Below are 20,747 nucleotides of genomic sequence, written 5' to 3' on the forward strand. Positions count from 1 at the left end.
GCTGGGTCTTCATGGAAGTTAGTGGCAAAGCCAGGACTTGGAACTGAGTCTACAGATTTCCTCTGACAGATTGAACTTTATCTGAGCCCTGTGCTCCCAAAATACAGCAGTGGGTAAGAATAACCCTGGAAATCTTGTATTTTGGGAAATGCTACCCTTCCCCAAGTGAGTTAGAAGAGACTTCCTCGTGGCACCCATAAGACTTTGGATGACTCCCTGGTTCCTTTGACAAGGTCAAGCACAGACCTTTCCCGTTTTGCCTGAACTAGACACTGACCCTCCAACTCTCCATTCTGAGCTTAAAAAGTGTTTTCCTTATGAAATTAGCTAAACTGGAATAGCTGACCGAGAAGTCCCCCAACAGCAAAACAGCCTCACTGTAAAGCTCCCCACCTGTAACTTGTCTATTCCTCCTGATAAAAATGTAAGACAAAACAATCCTGCTGAGACACTGATTTTTAAGTCTGGGATATCTTCTTATTGCAATAGTGTGAATAAAATCAATCTCCTTACCTGTTCAGGTGTTTTTAACACTACTCTTTCCAATGCACCACATTCATTTTTATAAGTTAGCCTTACATAAAAACTTTCCAACTTCCCCCAGAAATATGTAATAAATAGTGGGTTCTATTGTCTATAGTTTTATTTACTTATAGTGTTCTTCTTTGGCCTTGGTATCAGTTTTTAAACATAATCCTATATAATAAAAGGCTAATATGCAAATTGTCCCCTCGACTGGGAGTTCGACTGGAAATTTGACCAGGGGGCAGGGCTGGCTGGCCAACCGCCTATGGCCCCTCCCCTTGGCTGGCCTGGCCTGATTGGCCCTGATTGGTCAGGCTGGCTGGACCCCACCCATGCGCGAATTTGTGCACAGGGCCACTAGTAAGAGATATAAAGTGACAAGATGTGCTGAAAAGGAACTTTGAGATGGCTTGAAGAAAAAATGATTCATTTGTCTTTTCATATTTTCTTTCATCTGATCTTTCATCTCTTATATATCTCACTTATTTTGTCAGGTTTCTGAATCTTCCCTCTACCTGAGGTGGTTCGGTGAGTAGGTGAATATGGATGGTGGTGATGAGGTGGGGTAGAAAAACCTTTCAGAGGGAACAGGGAAATCTTTCAACTTTTTTGTTTTGGAGGGAAGCCTGATATGCTTAGTTAAGTAGATCTAAGGCTACATATTTAATAAAGAAAAGTTATATATGAAATGAATTTAGGTTATATGCAAACATAAAAGCAACTAAATGACAACTAAGGAAATAAGACAGGACATATTAATTGTGCCCAACTAGTTAAGAGCCTTGAATGCTAAGCTCAGGAATTTGGACTTTTATCCTCCTGGCAGCAATAGGTGAGATTAAAGGCTCCAGACTGCTCTCTGCAAGTATATCATCCCGAGTTACAAAGGGATAGGAATTCATAATTGGAACCTGTATCTTTCTATGCTCTTCTCCACCAAGTTACCTGTTATGGACTGCATGTTTGTGTCCCTCCCAAAATTCATATATTCAAGCCCTAACCCCAAAAGAGATGGTAGTAAGAGTTGGGTCCTGTGGGAGGTAAATAGGTTTAGATGAGGTCATGAGTGTGGAATCCCCATGATGGGATTAGTGTCCCTATAAGAAGAAGACATTACAATGAGCTCTCTCAGCCATGTGAGATGGTAGCTGTCTATAAGGAAGTAGGCTCTCACCATTTCCTGCTGGCACTTGATCTTGGACTTCCCAGCCTCCAGAACTGTGAGAAATTGTTCAAGCCATGAAATCTATAGATCTTTGGTTATAGCAACCCAACCCAATTAAGACATATCTCTCCTTCAACTGTTCGCTGGGACCACAAACATTTTCCTCTTTCAAACCTCCTTCATCTCCAATATTTCCATGCTCAGACCCACTTGTGTCTTTTTCCTTTAACCATATCAGATATGCACAGAAATCATGTGTTTGGAATTGTACTCCAGTCCATCCTCTGGATGATCATGGAAGAGCTGGGGGAGGGTGTTGAAGAGCTAACCCAGGGTTGCCATGCTGCCTTTCTAGACAGGGCTGAAGAGAACAAATAACTCCTCTATTGCCAAGACTTTTATTACCTCAAAGTAATAGATCTATAGTCTATAAACTTATCTGCACTAGCACTTTTTTTTTGCTTATGATTTAAAATAGTACATAATTTGGGCTGGGGTTTTGGAGGGCCTCGTGGTGGGATAGGGCCACAGATTATCTGCAGGGATAATGCCTACCATAGCAATAAAATTCCAGTTGTAAAATAAGAAAGATATTGAACAACTGGCACATGGGTAGGTGAAACCTTGAATAATGCAGGACATCTGTGATTTTTAAAACTCCCTCCTTCTAGAGATTTTCATTTTTCTAGCCTCACAGTATTTCAGAGAGATTAGAGACAAAAGAGAGAGCATAGTGTCAAGCAGTAGTGGTGCTTTGGGAATAAGGACAGCCAGGGCATCTCCCAGCTTTCCTACGAGCTAGTTGAATAACTTTGGGAAGTTGATTTTAACTTTCTGCAAGTTAGTGTCACTACCTGTTTAAAAATGTGATGGTAACAGCTACCCCTATTCGTATCCATCTTTATATCCTCAACTAGAGGCCTGGTGCATAAAAATTTGTGCACTTGGTGAGGGGGGAGGGCTCCCTCAGCCCAGCCTGTGCCCTCTCGCAGTCTGGGACCCCTCAGGGGATGACCACCTGCTGGCTTAGGCCTGCTCCCCAGAGGATTGGGCCTAAGATGGCAATCAGACATCCCTCTAGCAGCCCGGCAGCCCTCGGGGGATGTCCACTTGCCAGCGGGGAGCAGACCTAAGCTGCAGTTAGACATCCTTAGCACTGCTGAGGAGGCAGGAGAGGCTCCCACCACCACCACTGTACTGGCAGCCATCAGCCTGGCTTGTGGCTGAGCAGAAATCCCCCATGTGGGAGCGCACTGACCATAGAGGGCAGCTCCTGCATTGAGCGTCTGCCCCCTGGTGGTCAGAGTGTGTCATAGTAACCAGTCATTCCCAGTCTTTCTGCTGTTAGGGTCAGTTTGCATATTACCCTTTTACTATATAAGATAGAGGCCTGGTGCACAGGTGGGGGCCAACTGGTTTGCCCTGAAGGGTGTCCCAGATCAGGGTGGGGGTCCTGCTGGGCTGACTGGCCAGCCTGAGTGAGGGGCTGATGGCTGTTTTCAGACTGGCCACAGCCCCTTTAGGGTGGGGGTCCCCACTAGGGTGCCTGGCCAGCCTGGGTGAGGGGCTGAGGGCTGTTTTCAGGCTGGTGGGCGACTGAAGCTCTCAGCCTCTCCTTTTTTTCTTTTGTTTTTTATTCTGGGATTTATTTACCTTCTATAATTGAAACTTTGTTGCTGTCACTGGAGCTGATAGTCGGCTCCAGCTCTGAGGCCACAGCCTGCTGAAAGCAGGTATCTGGGGTTTGTTTAGCTCCTATAATTGAAACTTTGTTGCTTTCGGAGCTTAGAGCCAGGCCACGGCAGGTGGGGAACCTTGGCTTCCTCCATCACTGGAGCAAGCAAGGCTCTTGCTGGCTTCAGCTGTGTGGCTGCCAGCCGCCATCTTGGTTGGCAGTTAATTTTCATATCACCCTGATTAGCCAATGGGAAGTGTAGCAAAGGTACGGTCAATTACCCTTTTTGTCTTTTATTAGATAGGATGTCCTACACAATCTGGCACATAGTAGGTGATCAGTGAATTTATTTTGATTAGGTGAATAAATACCCAAATAATCTTTTAAACTCTACCCTCATATGGGAGTTCAAGTCCATATCCACTTTCTTACTCAGCAGTCTGTTTCCAGAGAAAGTTTATAATACCAAGTAAGGAGAGTTCTTAGACATATTTAGTGCAGGACAAAATATTTTTATTTAGGTACTGTTTTAGGCATAGGAAGATGAAGTTGTCTAACAGGGATGGGTCAGGAAGAGATAAATGGCTTAGTTGGCAGCCATGGTGTCCTGAATCCATCTCACGTAGTTGCAGACCTTGGTGTAGACACCAGGTTTGCCCTTCATAGCACAGCCATAGCCCCAGGAGACAATGCCCTGGAGCTGTCCGTTGCAGACCACAGGGCCACCAGAGTCACCCTAAACAAGAGGAAAAATCCATTTAGAATTCTCAACCACATCCAGATGGGATAACGGCTCAAAGATGTTCCTCCATTACCCCGAGGCTTTCTTCCCGGGCTGCTGCTGATCCTCCATGAAGCCCCTTCAACCCTCAATCTCCGCACTACGTCCCCGTTCTTCCTCTCCTCCTTCTGGGTCCTCCTCTTTCCTTAGTTACAGGCATATGGGGCCAAGAAGAGGTGGTAATACAGAGTGTAAGGCTTCCCAGCTAGCCCTGCTCTTTCAGAGTGTTCTTCTACAATAGACCTCATCAGAAGGGTACCTTAGCTGTGCTATTTGCACACCATCTTCTATGTATCTTTTTACCCTTAATTCTAACCACTCACATGGCAAAAAGAAAAAGTGATCACTTATCCCAAATCTACCCCCCACTCCTCATGATCAGTTCCAGAAAAAGCCTTTTAATCTTCTGTATTTCAGAAAAGGGGAAATTTGGTGGAGATGCATGAGATGGAGCTTGAAAGAAAAGGGGTGCAAAGAACCTAACCTGGCAAGAGTCCTTTCCACCCTCCAGGAAGCCCAGACACATCATGTTGTTGGTGATCTGGCCTGGGTAGGCTTTGCGGCAAACACTGTCAGAGAGGACGGGAGCATCCAGGCACTGCAGGAGCTCAGGGTAGTTACCTGTTGGGTGCAGGAGTAAAAATGGAAGAAGGTTATTTGTGGAATCTAATTAGTGAATGAATTGACCAACGAAATAAGACCCGAAGCATGGAGGCATGGAGCTGACTGACATACCTCAATGTGGGGTTGGAGAGATGAGAAGAAATAAACCAAAGAACTTATATGCTTATCAATATGGTAGTGAAGACATGGGGAGGTAGGGGCTGGGAGGATGGGAATAAAGGGTGTGGGGAGAGGAGATATCTCTAATACTATCAACAATAATATATATATATATATGGAAGAAGGTTACAGGATTTCTAAAATATTTCTTTTCCATAATTTCTTCCTGCCCTTCCCAATACCCCAACTCTTTCATTTGGATTATTAGTAACTTCTACTTTGGAAGAACAACTTTTATTTGAAAGGCCTTCCAAAGAGTTTTAATCAACAAGTTGTTCTCTGAGACTAGCATCAGTGACCAGAGATTTCAGATTTAGAGACTTTATTAAGTCGGTTTATAGTTCAGGCAGTCCCAAATTCCTTAGTATCAGTTCTGTTTACCTCTCAGTTCCTAGTTCTCTGCAAATCACTAGTCACTTATGTTGAATACCTGGCATCTTCATCATAGTTCATTAGTGCTCTATTTTTCAACAAAGGAATCTTCCTCATTTCCATTAACATAATCTAAGACTCCATATATCCACAGACTACTCTGTGAACCTTGTTTTGAGTGACAGTTTGGACTAACTGGCTCTCCATATGCCTTTTGCCTCTAGGATTCTCAGACTTGGTGCTTATGTTTCAGGTGATACTTACTGCCAACGCTCTGGGTGTTGCCCCAGCCAGAGATGAGACACTGGGTACCAACATCTGCACAAGTTCCTGGCAGAGAGATGGTGGAGACTCGAGAGCTGATGGCGGCAGGTGATTTCAGCTTAATCAGCATGATGTCATTATCGATGGTGCGGGCATTGTATTTGGGGTGGCGGATGATCTTGGCTGCATTAATGAACTGCTCATTGCCCTCAACAACTTCAATGTTGTGCTCTCCCAGACGCACCTGGATTCGACTGGATTAAAGGATTAAAAATTCTCAATTTAACTTGAACTTTCCCCTTTAAAAATACACCCCAGTCATGAGCATAAGCACAGACATCACCCCCTTCAAGCATTCACACACACACAGCAATTGTACACTTAAGGCAGTCCCATCAGATAGGGTACAGTTAGAGGAGTCCTTAGGTAGGTATCACTATAGGCACAGACTGACAGCCCACCTTTGTGTTGGAGTAGTATGACATGTGCATGGGAACCAAATGACACCAATAAAACAATGAGGGTAAAAAGAGAATTAGTGGCAATTAATCAGCACCTGCTTTTCTCCTCTGTTTGGGGTTACCAATTATTGTAGAGAGATGCAGCAGCAATCAGAGACATGAAAAGATATTAAGGAGCAGAATGAGTTGTGTTTATTTTCAGTGCACTGGACATTTCATCTATTTTATTACGTCCATATGGCATTCTTTTCTGGTTGAGCTATAATGACTAAGACTATTTCATGATTAATGCTCTGAAGCTAGTTCTAAGTATGTATTTTATCACTCACTATTTCCCCTTCCATGTCTTTATTTGGAAAGACATCAGGGAACTCTTAGGACACCATGTGAAAGTGCATCAGTGAATCACCCAATGCCTGGGAGAATAATGAGGCTCTTAGAACCTGAGTGCTCACCCTTCAATCATAACTCCGTAATTTACCCTGCCTGTGCTTTGGCAGGGCTGGGGAATGAGTTGATCAGGGATGTGAGTATTGGTTACTTACGACTTGTAGCAGTGAGCAGCGGACACCACCCACTGGTCATTGATGAGGGCGCCACCACAGAAGTGGTAGCCAGCGTTCAGGGACACCTGGTAGGGGATGGAATTCTTTTGGCAGGTGTAGCCCCCGACGATCTTGTCATCGTCATCATCGGGGAAAGCAACTGACAGAGAAAAGTTGGAAACTATCTTTGAAACAGATCCATCTTGGAATATTGACTCACCACCAAGTTTTAGTAGATTAACCAGAAAAGCTCAGATAATGTTTTCCTGTCCCATATAATCAGAAAATGGTGATATTTAATGTAAAATTTTAAAAACCTAGTTTTTCTATATCTTTAACACATACCCTACTTATACCATGATAAGTATCTAATATTTAATTTATGCTTTAAATTTGATAAATATACATTTTTTATATATGTGATGCCACGCTCCCCCACACACAGATAAAAGACTTTACATAATAAATGTCCTGAACACCAACCACTACCTAAGAATATGAAGAATACTTTTTACATAAAACTGTGCTGAGAAGCCAAGCAAATAGATGTTCAGTAAAGCTTTGTGATACCCAGGGTTATGTTTGTTTGAGGTGGTTGGTATAGGATAGATAACCCCAGGTGGTAACCTAAAGGAAGCTTTTAGAAGCCACCGGAGAATGTTCTGGCCTGGAAGAAAATGGGAATTTTGTACTACCCACACCCTGAAATTTCTCTTCTTGGCCTTCATCTATTCATCTATAATCTTCACAAAATAATTTCATAGAACATTTTAAGGTTTCTGTCTCCAACCTTTCCCTTTATCCCAATTATCTTTCCAACATTTTTCAATTTATTCAGATATACTAAGATTTCTTATGGCATCAAAATCTTTCATTACATTATATGTGTTCTATTGTTCAAGTATTTTAAAGTAGTTTTGGGAAAGACATTCCAGGTATACAGACAGCTATATGGAATTTAAACTTGCCCAATTTTGGAAAATGTAGTAGTAAGTTTTCATAGTGTAAAAGTATTCATTTCTCTATCTCTTTTGATGATTTACACTGGTGAGATTTCATTAGCGAAGATGTTGTAAAACCCAACCCATAGCTTTTATTCATGAGAAATAAAATATCTTTGCCTGCTATGATCCCTGCTAAGATGCCCTTCAGTCTAGAGGAGACTCAGGCTCTGACCCTCACAGCCTCTGCAAGCAGCAAAAGATTAATTATTTTTCCTAGGTATTAACTCCAAATCCTTAGAAAGGTCAAAGCAACATTTCTTTTCTGTTGACTGTCCTTTCCTTTTCCCTCTTCTTCATAGATTTTACCTTGAATTTGAGGGTAGTTGCTGCCCCTTTTACTTGATCTACACTGATCACTCCTGTCTAGTGATCTTTCCCAAATAAGTGAGATTTATTTCTCTATAGACACAGGTACTATGCACTGTTGCCTCAATGTTTTAAGCTTCTTGAGTACTGAGATATATTCAACGTTCATTGTCTTCCAAAGTACAAACTGCAAACTTAAATATATGCAAGACACCTACTTATTCATTTAGTAAGAGAGACTCACCAGCAGCTCCCAGGAGAGCAAGGAAGATGAAGGCCTTCATGGTTGCTCACTGGTTCTGGTGGGCAGTGGGATGAAGGGTTTACATCCACTGCTATTTATACCTCCAGGTTTGTCATTGACACCTATGACCACAGGTGCCAGAAAAAGTGACTTCACTGGAAACACACAAATCCAAATTTAGAATTCATTTTTGTGCCAAATTGAATATAATTCAGCATTAAATTTAAACATCAACCACTTTTCCAGAAGGTCATGGGAATGAAAGTAATGACCCCACCTGGTGGGAACTGTTCCCATAATAGAAAAGTAAGTTGGAGTAAGGTCACAGAACAGAGCTTCAGGTGTCTTGATTCCCAAACAAAAATCTTAGGTACTTGGTTGTTCCAACTGTAAACTTATATCCTGAAGACTACCTTGAACTCCATACCCTTGATGTTTAATTAATACTGGCTCTTTCACAGTTATATAATTTTTCTGTGGTAACTCTGGTCTTGTGTATACATGTTAACTTTCATTTTGAATAGAAACAACTTCTTCCCCTGAGAAGAGGGAAATTATTCTGATTTAAAACAGGAGAGTGAAAATAACTTACATTTATCCAGAACTTACTATATATCAGGACTTTTCTAAGTACTTTGCCTATATTAATTTAGTAATTCTCATAAGAAGCCCATAAGATACCTATTATTATCCCCCCTTTACAGATGGGTAAATGGAGACGCATAGAAGTATGTGACACTTGACCAAAATCATGCAACAAATACATGCTAGGGTCAGGATTCCAACCTAGGAACTTCAGGGTCTATGCAATACTTCCCTAATAAGTTCACCAACATTATACGATCAAGATAATACAGAATTCTTGGCCAATGATAAGACAATTGAAATTTGGGTTGTGCTTACTATGCGTCAAACACTGTGAAGAGAATCTACATACATCAATTCACCCAATCCTCACCAACAACTTTATGACTTATTGCTATAAATTTTACCATTCTGTAGATGAGGGTGAGGCTTAGAGTAGTTTCGTGTTTTGCTGAAAGTTTTATAGCTATTAAGTAGTCAGCACAGGGTTCAAACTCAAGCAGCCTCAATTTACGGTTCATGTCCTCCACTGTGATACCATAAACATGAGCAAAGAGAACAATCTGAGCTCTGTCAAATTAAGGGTTGACTCTGGGGAGCATATCAAATTCTGAAAAATCCAAAAAATGGGGTCCAGAACAGGAATCATCATCATAATGGGGCACAGAAGAAGTATCCAGAATATGTGACTCTTAGTGAGAACTAACCTCCAGCTTCTACACCCACACATAGCCAGTTTCTACATGCACGCAATATACCTGAGTGGCCTACCAGCGTGCTATTTCTGCTTTAATAAATCATCCCTCTGGAAGTAGTTTCTCTTTCTTTTACATTTGAAATTTTGCTGATACAAAGATGATTTACTAGAAGAGCTTTGGGCCAGGTAACTCTTTTATGTGGGGAATGCCCTGCATACTGTAGCATATTTATCGGCATCTCTGGCCTCTGGTTACAAGTGGCAGTAATCTCTCCTCCCAGTTATGACAACTGCTAAATTTCCCCCTAGGGATCAAAATCATCTCCAGCTGAGAATGACTGATCAAAGGAGAAAGGATGGACAAGGTAGCTCCTCAGGCCATATGGGAAAGTGCCTTTAGTTTCAGGACAATATCAGTATTGGGTAACTACTGACTAAATGGTTCATAAGGCAGCAAGTTGCTTTTCATTGGCCCCTAAAAATCAGGAAATACTAAGAAGTAAGAGAAGGGTCAGGCCCAGAAAGGAGAGTCTTCTCATCCTGTTTAATTACCTCCCACTGCTGACACCTCCACAGTGAAGTATGGGGAGTCGTATGATTCTACGTCATCCTGAAACTTCTCCTGAACCTCGCCAGACTTCTTGGACCATATGAGAAACACTACATCTTAGAGCAGAGCTTTCACAATAGTTGGAGTGTGTGCTGCTATGTCCTAGAAAGTTCTCTCCTGCGTGTCTTGGGCTTTATTCCTTGGGCCCCTTCCTCCAGGAAGAGTGGAGGTTGCCAAATAAGGGGAGTTAGCTAGGATTGATTTCAAATTCCCAAGTAAATACCTGGAGACAAAGGAATGTGGGCCTGCCTGGCTGCAGTGGGATGATTCAGTCATCTAAAGCGGTAGTGGGGATGTGGGGGGAAATGCCAAGTGATGGGTTCCAGACTTCAGTTCTTCCCATACAACTCTCACACATGGAGCAAGGAAGCCACTTAGCACAATGCCTGGAATTTAAGTGACATTTTGATATTTAAATGGACTTTTTTCCTGTGTCTCTTCTTGAGCAAAGACATTGATATTTTGTGTGCTGGTGAATTTTTCTCTGGTCATTTGTGCACTATCTAAAATCATGTTGAAAACTACTAGGGGTGTGCACACCAAACATTAGGTAGATGGTTGAACAAAATGAGAGTGGGGGAAAAAATCAAAGATCACTGATGGTGGTAGCTGTGGTGGAAGGGGGATGGAGCAGTGTAGATCTGAATATTAGGTGAAAGTGATTAATATTCTAAGTGAAAGTGAGTAGGACAAAGCTCCCTGTTGACGGGGCCAGGCAAATCCTGAATCAGCACGAGGAGTGTCTGTGTATATATACGCAGTTTGTCATTGATGTAAACTGGGTGAACAAATCTAAGGAGATATCGTTGCATGGTTGTAAGGGAGCTTAGATGTACAAGGTGCCTTTTCCTTCTGAAACACTGTAAATCATTCTTTGAAGTTTGACCCTGCAGAATTCCAAAATATTCTTGCTTGTACTTGATGTGTGCCAAACTTTTGTTCTGGATAATGTCAATGAATTTTCATTGACAATCAGTGCCAAACATGCCAAATTGCATGTGAGTCTGCTTCCTCCACCCCCTCCCATAAACAGAGCCACCGGCTGTGGGGTTGGGGGGGGATGCCCATATTCCACATATGCAGAGTATGTTGGTACCTATACTTATTTTCCTAACTTCAAGCACAGGGTGGCCCAGGGGCACATGTCTGTATTTAATTAATCTGTATTTGTCACCTCTCTTTCCCATGCACATTGCTTAGTGGCCTTGGAGGACTATGTAAACTTGTGCCTGAACTGCAGTCTGATTGGGCTCCAGCAAATCTGTTGACTTTCGCATTGGTAGGAGCAGGAGTCACCAGCCTCAAATGGCAATTTTATGCTCTTTTCTTTGAGGGAGTCTGTTTTTCTTCCCATAGCTTCTCCAGCCACTTTCCTGGTTAATGCAGCTTTATTCACTGAGGCTATACTGGCTCTTTATGACTGCAACGTGCAGGGAAATTTTTAAAATAAGAATTCCACTCCTTGAAAAACGATGTACTAAGAAACTTACTAAAAATCTGAGGTAAACAGGGCAGCAAAATTACAACAAAAACCAAGGTACAAAGCATATGCTTGTGTAATAACGTTGATGCTAACCTGAGCGTCTAAGCTGAATTTGTAATCTTTGTCATATGTAGAAAATCAGTGACTAGAATGTTCTTTCTGGGTAAAGTGAACCCTGGAACCAGTCCTGGGTTTCCCTGAGAACCCTGCTTGAGAATGGCATTTGTTTGGGGGTCATTTCTACTCTAGCTACAGGTGATCCTCTCCATAAAATTGTTTGCAGGGGCCAGCAAACTTTTCCTGTAGAAAGCCAGAGAATCAATCATTTTGGCTCTGGCTTTGCGGGCAGCATGGTCCCTGTTATAACTACTCTGCTGTTGTGGCATGAAGGCAGCTGAGAACACTATGCAAATGAGTGAGTGCAGCCTGGTTCCGTGAAACTTCATTCACTGAAGCAGGCTGTAGGCCAGACTTGCCTCTGAGCCACCGTTTGTCAACCCTGCTCTCAAAGATAGAGGAGAAACCATTTACATGCCACTATCTGAACTTGAAATTGAATGGTGGGTCTGTTTCAATAATCAGACCTGGCTTGAAGTAAAATTAGTAATCTTAAAATAAGTATCTCACAGTTGCCTTTATTTCAAATCATGTTTTAGGGTAAAAGGAAGAAGAGAGAGGGACTGGGGGTTTAGGGCTGGAATACTGGAGTCACAAAGGACCTTACAGGGAAAAGGAGAGAGTTACAGGCAGAAAATTGTAACCAAGTATGTGAAGTCATAAAATTGATATGCAGACAACATTTAGGCATACTTTTATGCATTGGTATGAACGGAATGCTGAGAAATCTCGAGAGCTCATGTTTTGCTACAACAATAAGCCTCATCATGGTTGAGACTTCACTCTGAGATGGGCGGGCTGGGGCCTAATTACAGCCCTCTGACTGCATGTACTTCACTCAGACCTGTACTGCCTTACTCTCTGTGTGGGAGAATTGGGTCCTGGCACAGGGCTTCTCTTTGGCCACAAGGAGGAGCTATGACTCTACTGAGATACAGGGAGCTCTGTATCTGAGGGAGGGTTGAGGAAACTCCCTGGAAGGGAGAGGGTGAAGGGCAAGTCTGGTTTTGTTTAAAACACAGGAGAATGGGGTTGGCAGAAGCTGGAGTCAGTGCTTGAATGTGAGGGGTTAAATACAGGGTGTTCTGCTCTCTGTTGATCTGCAGGTGTTTCTGTCCCAGCTTGCACCTCCAGACCAGTTGTTTGGGAGCCTGCAAGGGGTTAGAAGGAAGAGGGGTTTGAGGTGGGGGCAGTGAAGCCTGCAGGCAGATGCAGGTGGAGGACATTCCTGAGACAAGAAGAAGGCTGGGACTGGGGTGGGGGCTCAGCATTCTGTTCATACCAATGCATAAAATTATACCTAAATGCTGTCTGCCTCCTCTCAGCTCGGTCCATCCTGCTGGGATGGGGGCTCCTGGACTCAGGCACTGAGAGGCCACAGGTTGGTTGGGATCTTGCAGAGATCACAATAACTTAGGGGTATCTATTTACTAGGCCAGGGGAGCCCCAGAGCCCCATGTTCCTCTATCCAGAGTATGGGAGGAGTTTTATTCTTGTCCCTCTGCTGGGTGGTCTTCTGAGTTCTGGAGCAGGAAATGACAGGAAGCTCTTCTGGGTCTGATGAAACGGTTCTATCAAAATACCATCAACAGATTTCCTTCTGGACCTTATCTCCAATCCAGTTCTCTATGGCAGCTAGAATTATCCAGATTCAAGAACACTTGATACCACAACACCTAGAGATAGAAAAGACAGACATACACATCCCAGAGCTGAGAGGAGCTTCTCATTTTTTTCACTCAAGGCTCCTGGTGTTTTTTCTTTGTTTGTTTTTTAACTTTTGGAACTTTCCTTATTTCTTAAAAATCTTGGCAGTCTACAAAATTATATTTTATGTCAACTCTCGCTGTATGTAGAAGAAGGAAGTTTCAGAATATCTATCTATTGTACCCAACTGCCCAAAAGTGAAAGTCTAGCTTACAAGTACTTTAACAGAAAAATGATTAGTCCTTGTTTGAAAGTTGGTTTTGTAATTCATCTTAGAATGGAACACAGGAATATCCTAAAGACAACCATCTCATTTTCCTACACTTAGATAGAAATTATTTAACTTTCTGTATTATGAACAAGTTTCAACATCTGTTAAAAATTGTAAACATTAGAAACTGCAGGAAAACACACTTCACACTTCTAAAGTCAATATTGAATATCCTATGTGACTAACTTTAACTTAAAGCTTGAGAAGTCAGGGTCCCCCTGGACCTCCCTTACTCCACAAAACACCTGCAGCTACTTCCAAATAATAAAAATAAGGTGACACATAATCACATTTGAAAGTTAATAAATAATGCCCACACACCATAGTACTGCATTGAATTATTGTTAATTGTTACTCATATTACTTTCAAATGACTTGAAGATGAAATATTTATAATCCATACAATAATAGAAATAGTAAGCTTAAATATTTTGAGTGGCTAAATGAAATTTCAATAGCTAAACAGGCCAATAGCATGGACTGATGATTTATGAAGATGAATGTCCTGTAGGAGCAGGCTTTCCCATCTGGTTTTTATCTGAATTTTCATTTGGAAAACTGATGGTCCTGGTCCCCCTGCAGACATATGACCTCAAGAGTCAATGTGTGCCCAGCTCATGCAGCTCAGTGGTAGAGCATAGAGCCAGGAACCAAGAGGTCACTGGTTTGATTCTCAGTCAGGGCATATGCCTGAGTTGCAGGCTCGATCCCCTAAGAGGAGTATGCAGGAGGCAGCTGATCAATGATGTTTCCCATTGATGTTTCCATCTCTATCTCTTTCTCCTCCTCTCTCTCTAAAAAAATTCAATAAAATATATATTTTAAAAAAGAGTCAATGTGTATGTTGACTTTGTATTTTTATCAGAAAAAAAAGGGACTTTTTCAAGGTCAGAGCTACCAGTAACTAAGAGCCAGTTGAGCAGAATGGAAGGGGAGTCATGGCCCTTGGCCCCTAGCAGCCCCTAGAAACCAGTTCTGAGCACTAGTGAAGAGTGAGGCTGAGTCAGATGTAACTTTAATCTTCATGGAACTCTGTGTCCAGGTAACTAAATTTGACAGAATTAGACACAAGAGATTTTCCTTCCTGCCCTTATCCCAGACCACACAGCCTGGTCTTCCTGCTGATTTCTCAGGGACTGGTGGGTGGAGAAAGCTCTGTCTTGTTAAAGTCACAAAAAGCAGAGGCAATGATGGAGGTCTTGTTTCTACAATGGAAGGAAGATTCAGGTTTAAAACATCCCAATACACACACAGACACACACACACACACACACAGCTCACACACCTTTTCTCATGAATACCCAAACTGTTGGGAATTATTCAAATATAAGCAGGATTTTAAACATGGGGCAACCCCAAATATAACCAATGTCCAAAATATGCACCCTGCTATCATCCAGCCCACTCCCGCTTCGTTCCAGTTCTTCTTGAGCCTCATCCCTACAGGTCGTAGGACTCCCCACCTCTTTGTGGATGAAGTTATCTTCATGCTAAATTTATTGCATATTTCTCCCCTCTTTTACTTTTGTGCTGTGATCAAACCCTGGCATTTCCCAAGCACCCAGCGACAGCCCTCCCTTCTTTCTGTGGTGGCTTCCCCTGCAAAAACATGGCAGAGAATTCATTTCTTTATTTCATCCTTTCCTTTGGACAATTCTTAATAAGCAACAAAAACTTTCTTGTTTTCTACCTCTCCTGTTGAAAATATAAGACAGCCAGCACAACTAAGCCTATGCCATGTGACATGTTTCTTAAGGGCTTTCATCTGCATCTTGTTGGATATTGTGCACCTGATTTTTCAAGAGCATTTGCAAAAAACACTGAAGTAAATAATTCATCTGAAATCTACTCATTAACCATAGTCATGTCTTCGTATGTGCAGAATTATTATTATATGTAGCCTCTTATCCATGTTTTTTACTATTTTCTTCCTTCCTCCCTCCTTCCCCCCTCTCTTCCTCCCTCTACCTCCCCTCTCTCCCTTTCTTTCAAAAGCTTCACATATAAACTATCTGGTACAATGGGGTAGGTACTTAGGACACTGGATGCCCAGGTTTTTAGCCCAGGCAACATCTAGAGATATCTCCAGTTAGGGTCATACAACTTTAAAACTGACAGAGACTGGGAAATTATGTGTGTCAGCCCATTGTTTTATTGACAAGGAAATGAGACTCCATGCAAAGGACAGTATTTAACTGTGTTAATACTGATTATACTCCTAACCTCCATATGGCACCTATTTTATATTTCTAGTCTAGGGGAATCTCTGAGGTTTTTTTCTTTTAATATATTTTATTGATTTTTTTACAGAGAGGAAGGGAGAAGGATAGAGTCAGAAACATCGATGAGAGAGAAACATCGATCAGCTGCCTCCTGCACACCCCCTACTAGGGATGTGCCTGCAACCAAGGTACATGCCCTTGACCGGAATCGAACCAGGGACCCTTCAGTCCGCAGGCTGACGCTCTATCTACTGAGCCAAAATGGCCAGGGCTCTCTGAGTTTTTTATCAGAATATAAGCATCATGAGAGTGAGCGTATTGTCTTACACTTGCTTTGCACTAAGAAGCCATTCAATGACCACCAACAAATCAAGCATGCTAGACATTCCAGCAAGGATGGTGGTGGTTTCTGATTTGTTCACTGCTGTATCTCTAGTGCTTGTTTTGTATTCCGTCAAAAAAAAAAAAAATGAACCACGGCGGGGGTGGGGGTGGGGGGTGTTTTTGAAGGGGTTTCACAAGGAATTCACAGTTAGTGTTTCCAAACGGTGTGTGTGTGTGTGTGAGAGAGAGAGAGAGAGAGAGAGAGAGAGAGAGAGAGAGAGAGAGAGAGCTCTGTGGCAGTCCTGGTTCCTTGGCCTTACCCAAGTCCTTGCTGACTTAGGTTTCTTATGGGCTGAAGCCTGGCCCAGTGGGCTGAGATATGAGACCTGTGCCTTGCTGCTTGCTGACCACTAGGAGGTGCTGTGGCCCCACCAAAACCCTTGAGGTTGGTCAAGGACAGAAGGAATAAAGGAGAAGCTGGCTCTCAAGAAGGGTGATTTGGCAATATCTGGAGATATTTTTGATTGTCATAACTCGCGGGTGGGCAGAGCTACTGGCATGTAGTAGATGGAGACCAGCTGTGCTGCTAAACATCCTGTCTTCACAGGACCCCCCCACAACAAAGGATTATCCTGTGCTATACGTCAGTAGTGCTGAGGCTGAGGAACCCTAGGCTAGACACTAAGTTGTAAACTGTTACCAAAAGAGAAGGTGACCTGTAGACAATTCAAGGACAGTCAAATCATTCCACTTAAATTTCCCCAACTCCATGCTGTTATTCACCTGTGTCTCTTCTTTACATATCACATCTGACTTCTAACTCCCTAGCAGCTCCTTATTCCCCACATAGCTCTTGCCCCTGGACAGATAAGAATATCACAGGGAGTGGGGCTTTAGTTTACCCCCCCCTCAATAAACTCAAGGACTATTAACTGGATTTGCTCCTAACTAGCATCAATCCAGCCAACGGGAAATGGCCCGAAGCTGGTTCTCAGGGGGCACCTCATAGTCAGTGTCCCACAACTGAAACGATGACTGAGAGTAAGTCCGATATTCAAAGGAGCCAGGATGTGGGTGGTGACATCCTGCATTATTGTGAAGGAGCCCAGGCAGACTCTGCGAGGGGGCCTGAGAGGGAGAGGAAGAGAGGACGTGGCCAGATGCTGGGCCTGGGACAGCAGAGGGAGGCAGCTGTTGGCACAAGGATGACGGCAGAGAAATATCCTTGAGACATCATGCCCACCCACTCAAACTGTCTCTAGAAATCCCAAATTCCTTTGAAAGGAGTTAAAACTTTTTTGAAAGGAGCAAGTGTAGGAGGTGAAAAAGGAAGAGAGCTCATGTGAGGAGAGCTAGAGAACTGGGAAATCATTCTAGACTGTGACGTTACAGCAACACACCTGTCAGGACTTGGAGCACTGTAGCCTGGTCTTGTTACCACTGGAGAGCAGAATCCTGGGCTAGGGCCTTGACTGTTTTCCCCGAATCCACCATGGGCTCCAGGCTCCTGTGCTGTGTGGCCCTCTGCTTCCTGGGAGCAGGTGAGTGAGGGGCCCAAGTGGCACGATCCACTCTGAGTCTCTACGCCCTTTCACCTCTCCAGCAACAGGCTGCCTCCTAGGACTTGTCTGAATTCTGCCTCTTTTCTTCTCAGGTTCCCTGGACACAGCAGTTTTCCAGACTCCAAAATACCTCATCACGTGGGTGGGAAATCAGAAGTCCCTAAGTTGTGAACAAAAGCTGAACCATGATGCTATGTACTGGTATAAGCAGGACTCCAAGCAATTGCTGAAGATTATGTTTTCCTACAATAATAAGGCGCTCATTCTAAATGAGACAGTTCCAAGTCGTTTCTTACCTGAATCTCCGGACAAAGCTCATTTGAAACTTCATATCAATTCGTTGGAGACGGGTGACTCTGCTGTGTATCTCTGTGCTAGCAGCCAAGACACAGCCCTGCAAAGTCACTGCCTCCCTGTGCACAAACCTGTGGGCCCAGCCAGGAAGCTGTGGGAACAACATGTTCACCCAACACACCCTGCTGTGGGACCCCTGACTGGAGTTTCATCTGTAGTATAGCTCACAGTACACAATAGGGTAGTTCTGTAGTTTGTATGCTCAAAAGACTTCACAATTCTTACTCATCAGCTAGACCAGGGGTTTCTATTAAATTTACTGAAGTACTCAGGACTCTACAAACAAGTAATGGCCTTGTCCCAGGCACTGAAGATCTTAACTGATGGAAGAAGCTATTCCTTTACTTTCTCTGCTGTACATCTTATACATAATATGCATATTACACATAACAATATTATTAAAAACATACTTCTGGCTAAAAATGTTTGATGAGTGAAAACGAAAAGGAGAGGTGAAGTTTCTAAGACCAAAAGGAAATTTAGAATATCAGTGAGTTCCCTGGTTAATATAACAATATTTGGAGAAGCATGAAATCCATGGCAATAGATAAATTAGACAGAAAGGGTGAGGGGGAAGAGCCAATAGACGTACACTTGTGCATTGCAGACTCTCTCTCTTTCAGAAGGATGGCCAGTATGATTGTTCCTAATTCTGATTGTCATCTCAGAAGTGTCCTCCAGTCAAGGCAGTAGGCAGATGATGGAGAATATTATGAGACATGGAAAGAAATAATGGGCACAAATCTCTAGGTAGTAGCTAAGCTAGTTTTTGATCCTATCTTAAATAAGATACCATGATAAAATTGTTATTTTGTTACAATAACAATGGTAGCAGTATGGGTCAAAAGGGGGAATAGATTTTGGGTGGAATGAACTACTAAAGAAACTACTAAAATATTCTACATGAAAGATTATAAAAGGATTTCTGTGGGACATTGTGGGTGATGTAGAATAGAGACTCTGGATTATGTTATGTTCTTATAAAGAGTGTTAGGATTTATCCTGACAGGTATAAATGCAGGATTTGCTAGGGTTTATTTTAGTTTATCCCTTTATTTTAGGGAGCCCTAGCATCTGTCCTTATTCCTAGTGCATGGCCTTTCCGGGGCCTCAGTGGGAATCACAGCGTATTCGCCAATGTGACTGTCTTCTGAAATCTCAGCTCTCCAGCCTTTCACCACCTGTTTTCTCCTGAGCCTTCTAGAGTCCATCCACTGCATGCACATTAGAGACTGGCCAAGGAAAAGGGATTTCCTTACATGTATTGTTGGGGCTCCTTTTCAGTACTCTATACCCAAATCTGAGATGTCTTGGAATCAGTTATGTCTTTCCTATTTACCTCCAAGCAACATATGCCATTGCTATTTTAAATACACAATGTTTGCTTGAATATACTTATATGTTTACCATTCACTTTTTCACTATTCCTTCATGCAATCAGACCACCCTTAGATTATTTTCCTTCTTCAGGCATAATCCCTAATTCAAATAACTTAAATTCACCTTTCACCAAACACTTGCTTTGGGAAATATTTATTTTAGCTAATGTTTCAGGGAAACAGAGCTTTTCACTTTCACTCATTATTTGAGGTTTCAATTTAAATTCTGTTGTTTGTCATCCTTGAAATTTTTCTTATTTATTGGGAGCCAAACCATGCAATGAAATTCTATTTATTCAGACTTTTGCTGTTTCATGTAGAGGGTCCAGGTAGAGTGTCTTCTTGTTACAGTGGCTATCCATCATCATAATTGTAATAGTAATAATGTTAGCATTTTAATGAGGGTTAATTTTAGGTTCTTATATGAGAATGGATTATCTCCAACTGTAGTGGGTTGGAATGGGAGAATGTCCAACCCCCTTTGCTTAAATTCTAACCCATTTCCCTTTTCATTTTTATGCTACACATTAAAAATCGCATAAAATTTGTCACATTATAAAAATGCTAATATTTTCCTTCTGACCCAGCACATCCCTGGGCTAAAGAAAATTTAATTATCAACTCTTGACTTAAATCATGTATAACTACTCTCCTTCCCCCCAACATAGATAGATATAAATTCCTGTTACGCCAGTTTGGTAATAAATACCTAACATAATAATAAATAGTAAAAATCATTTAGCAGCTAAAGATCATTTCATTTTTATGTTTATTCGTACATTTAAATTTTTGAAAATAAAAATTCAATGTTGGCAAAATGGTACATTTAAAAATAGTTGATATTCCAATAACTAAGCCTATAAAAAGCACAAACAGGTAGTTTACATAGTGAAGTAGAAATGGCTCACAGTAGGTCATCCTAGGTAGTCCCAAATTGGAAAGCCATCTGCAGAAATGTTGGGCCTGGTTTGATTTCTAACATTTTAGCAATGGACAGGTCTTTGGGGGTCATATCATTGCAGTCCCTCTCATGTAAGAGTTTAATAGAATGTCACACATATAAAGTGATTTAATCACTTGAATACAGAATACATTTCCCAAACATCATATGATATGTTTCATTCCCTGGTCATTATCTGTGAGTGTGTTTGATGACCTCACTACAATAGAGTTCTGTGGATGAACATGATGTGTTATGCTTGCTCATAGCAGTTGCTCAGTGAGCATTTGTTGAACCAGTCAAGCTGGCCTATAAGTTCCACATAGGCTGGGATAGTATCTGCAGGGCTGTGTTTTGTTTATTACTAAGAA

General features: G+C 42.2%; 1 protein-coding gene and 1 gene segment (V, D, J or C); one reads left to right on the plus strand and one right to left on the minus strand.

The window, feature by feature from the left end:
* Window positions 1-3,856: 3,856 nt before the first annotated feature.
* Window positions 3,857-8,283, minus strand: LOC132242848 (cationic trypsin-3). The gene is made up of 5 exons (XM_059712023.1): window positions 8,126-8,283; window positions 6,572-6,731; window positions 5,566-5,819; window positions 4,631-4,767; window positions 3,857-4,101 (listed from the first exon to the last, which is right to left on the minus strand). The coding sequence occupies exons 1-5, from the start codon at window positions 8,163-8,165 to the stop codon at window positions 3,952-3,954; spliced, it is 741 nt and encodes a 246-aa protein (XP_059568006.1). The 5' UTR covers window positions 8,166-8,283; the 3' UTR covers window positions 3,857-3,951.
* A 9,016-nt stretch (window positions 8,284-17,299) lies between these two features.
* On the plus strand, window positions 17,300-18,220 carry LOC132211351 (T cell receptor beta variable 3-1-like). The segment is given in 2 exon segments: window positions 17,300-17,682; window positions 17,796-18,220. Coding segments are annotated over 2 exon segments (474 nt in total).
* Window positions 18,221-20,747: the final 2,527 nt, after the last annotated feature.

Source organism: Myotis daubentonii, chromosome 10 (genome assembly GCF_963259705.1).
Source record: "Myotis daubentonii chromosome 10, mMyoDau2.1, whole genome shotgun sequence".
NCBI lineage: Eukaryota > Metazoa > Chordata > Mammalia > Chiroptera > Vespertilionidae > Myotis > Myotis daubentonii.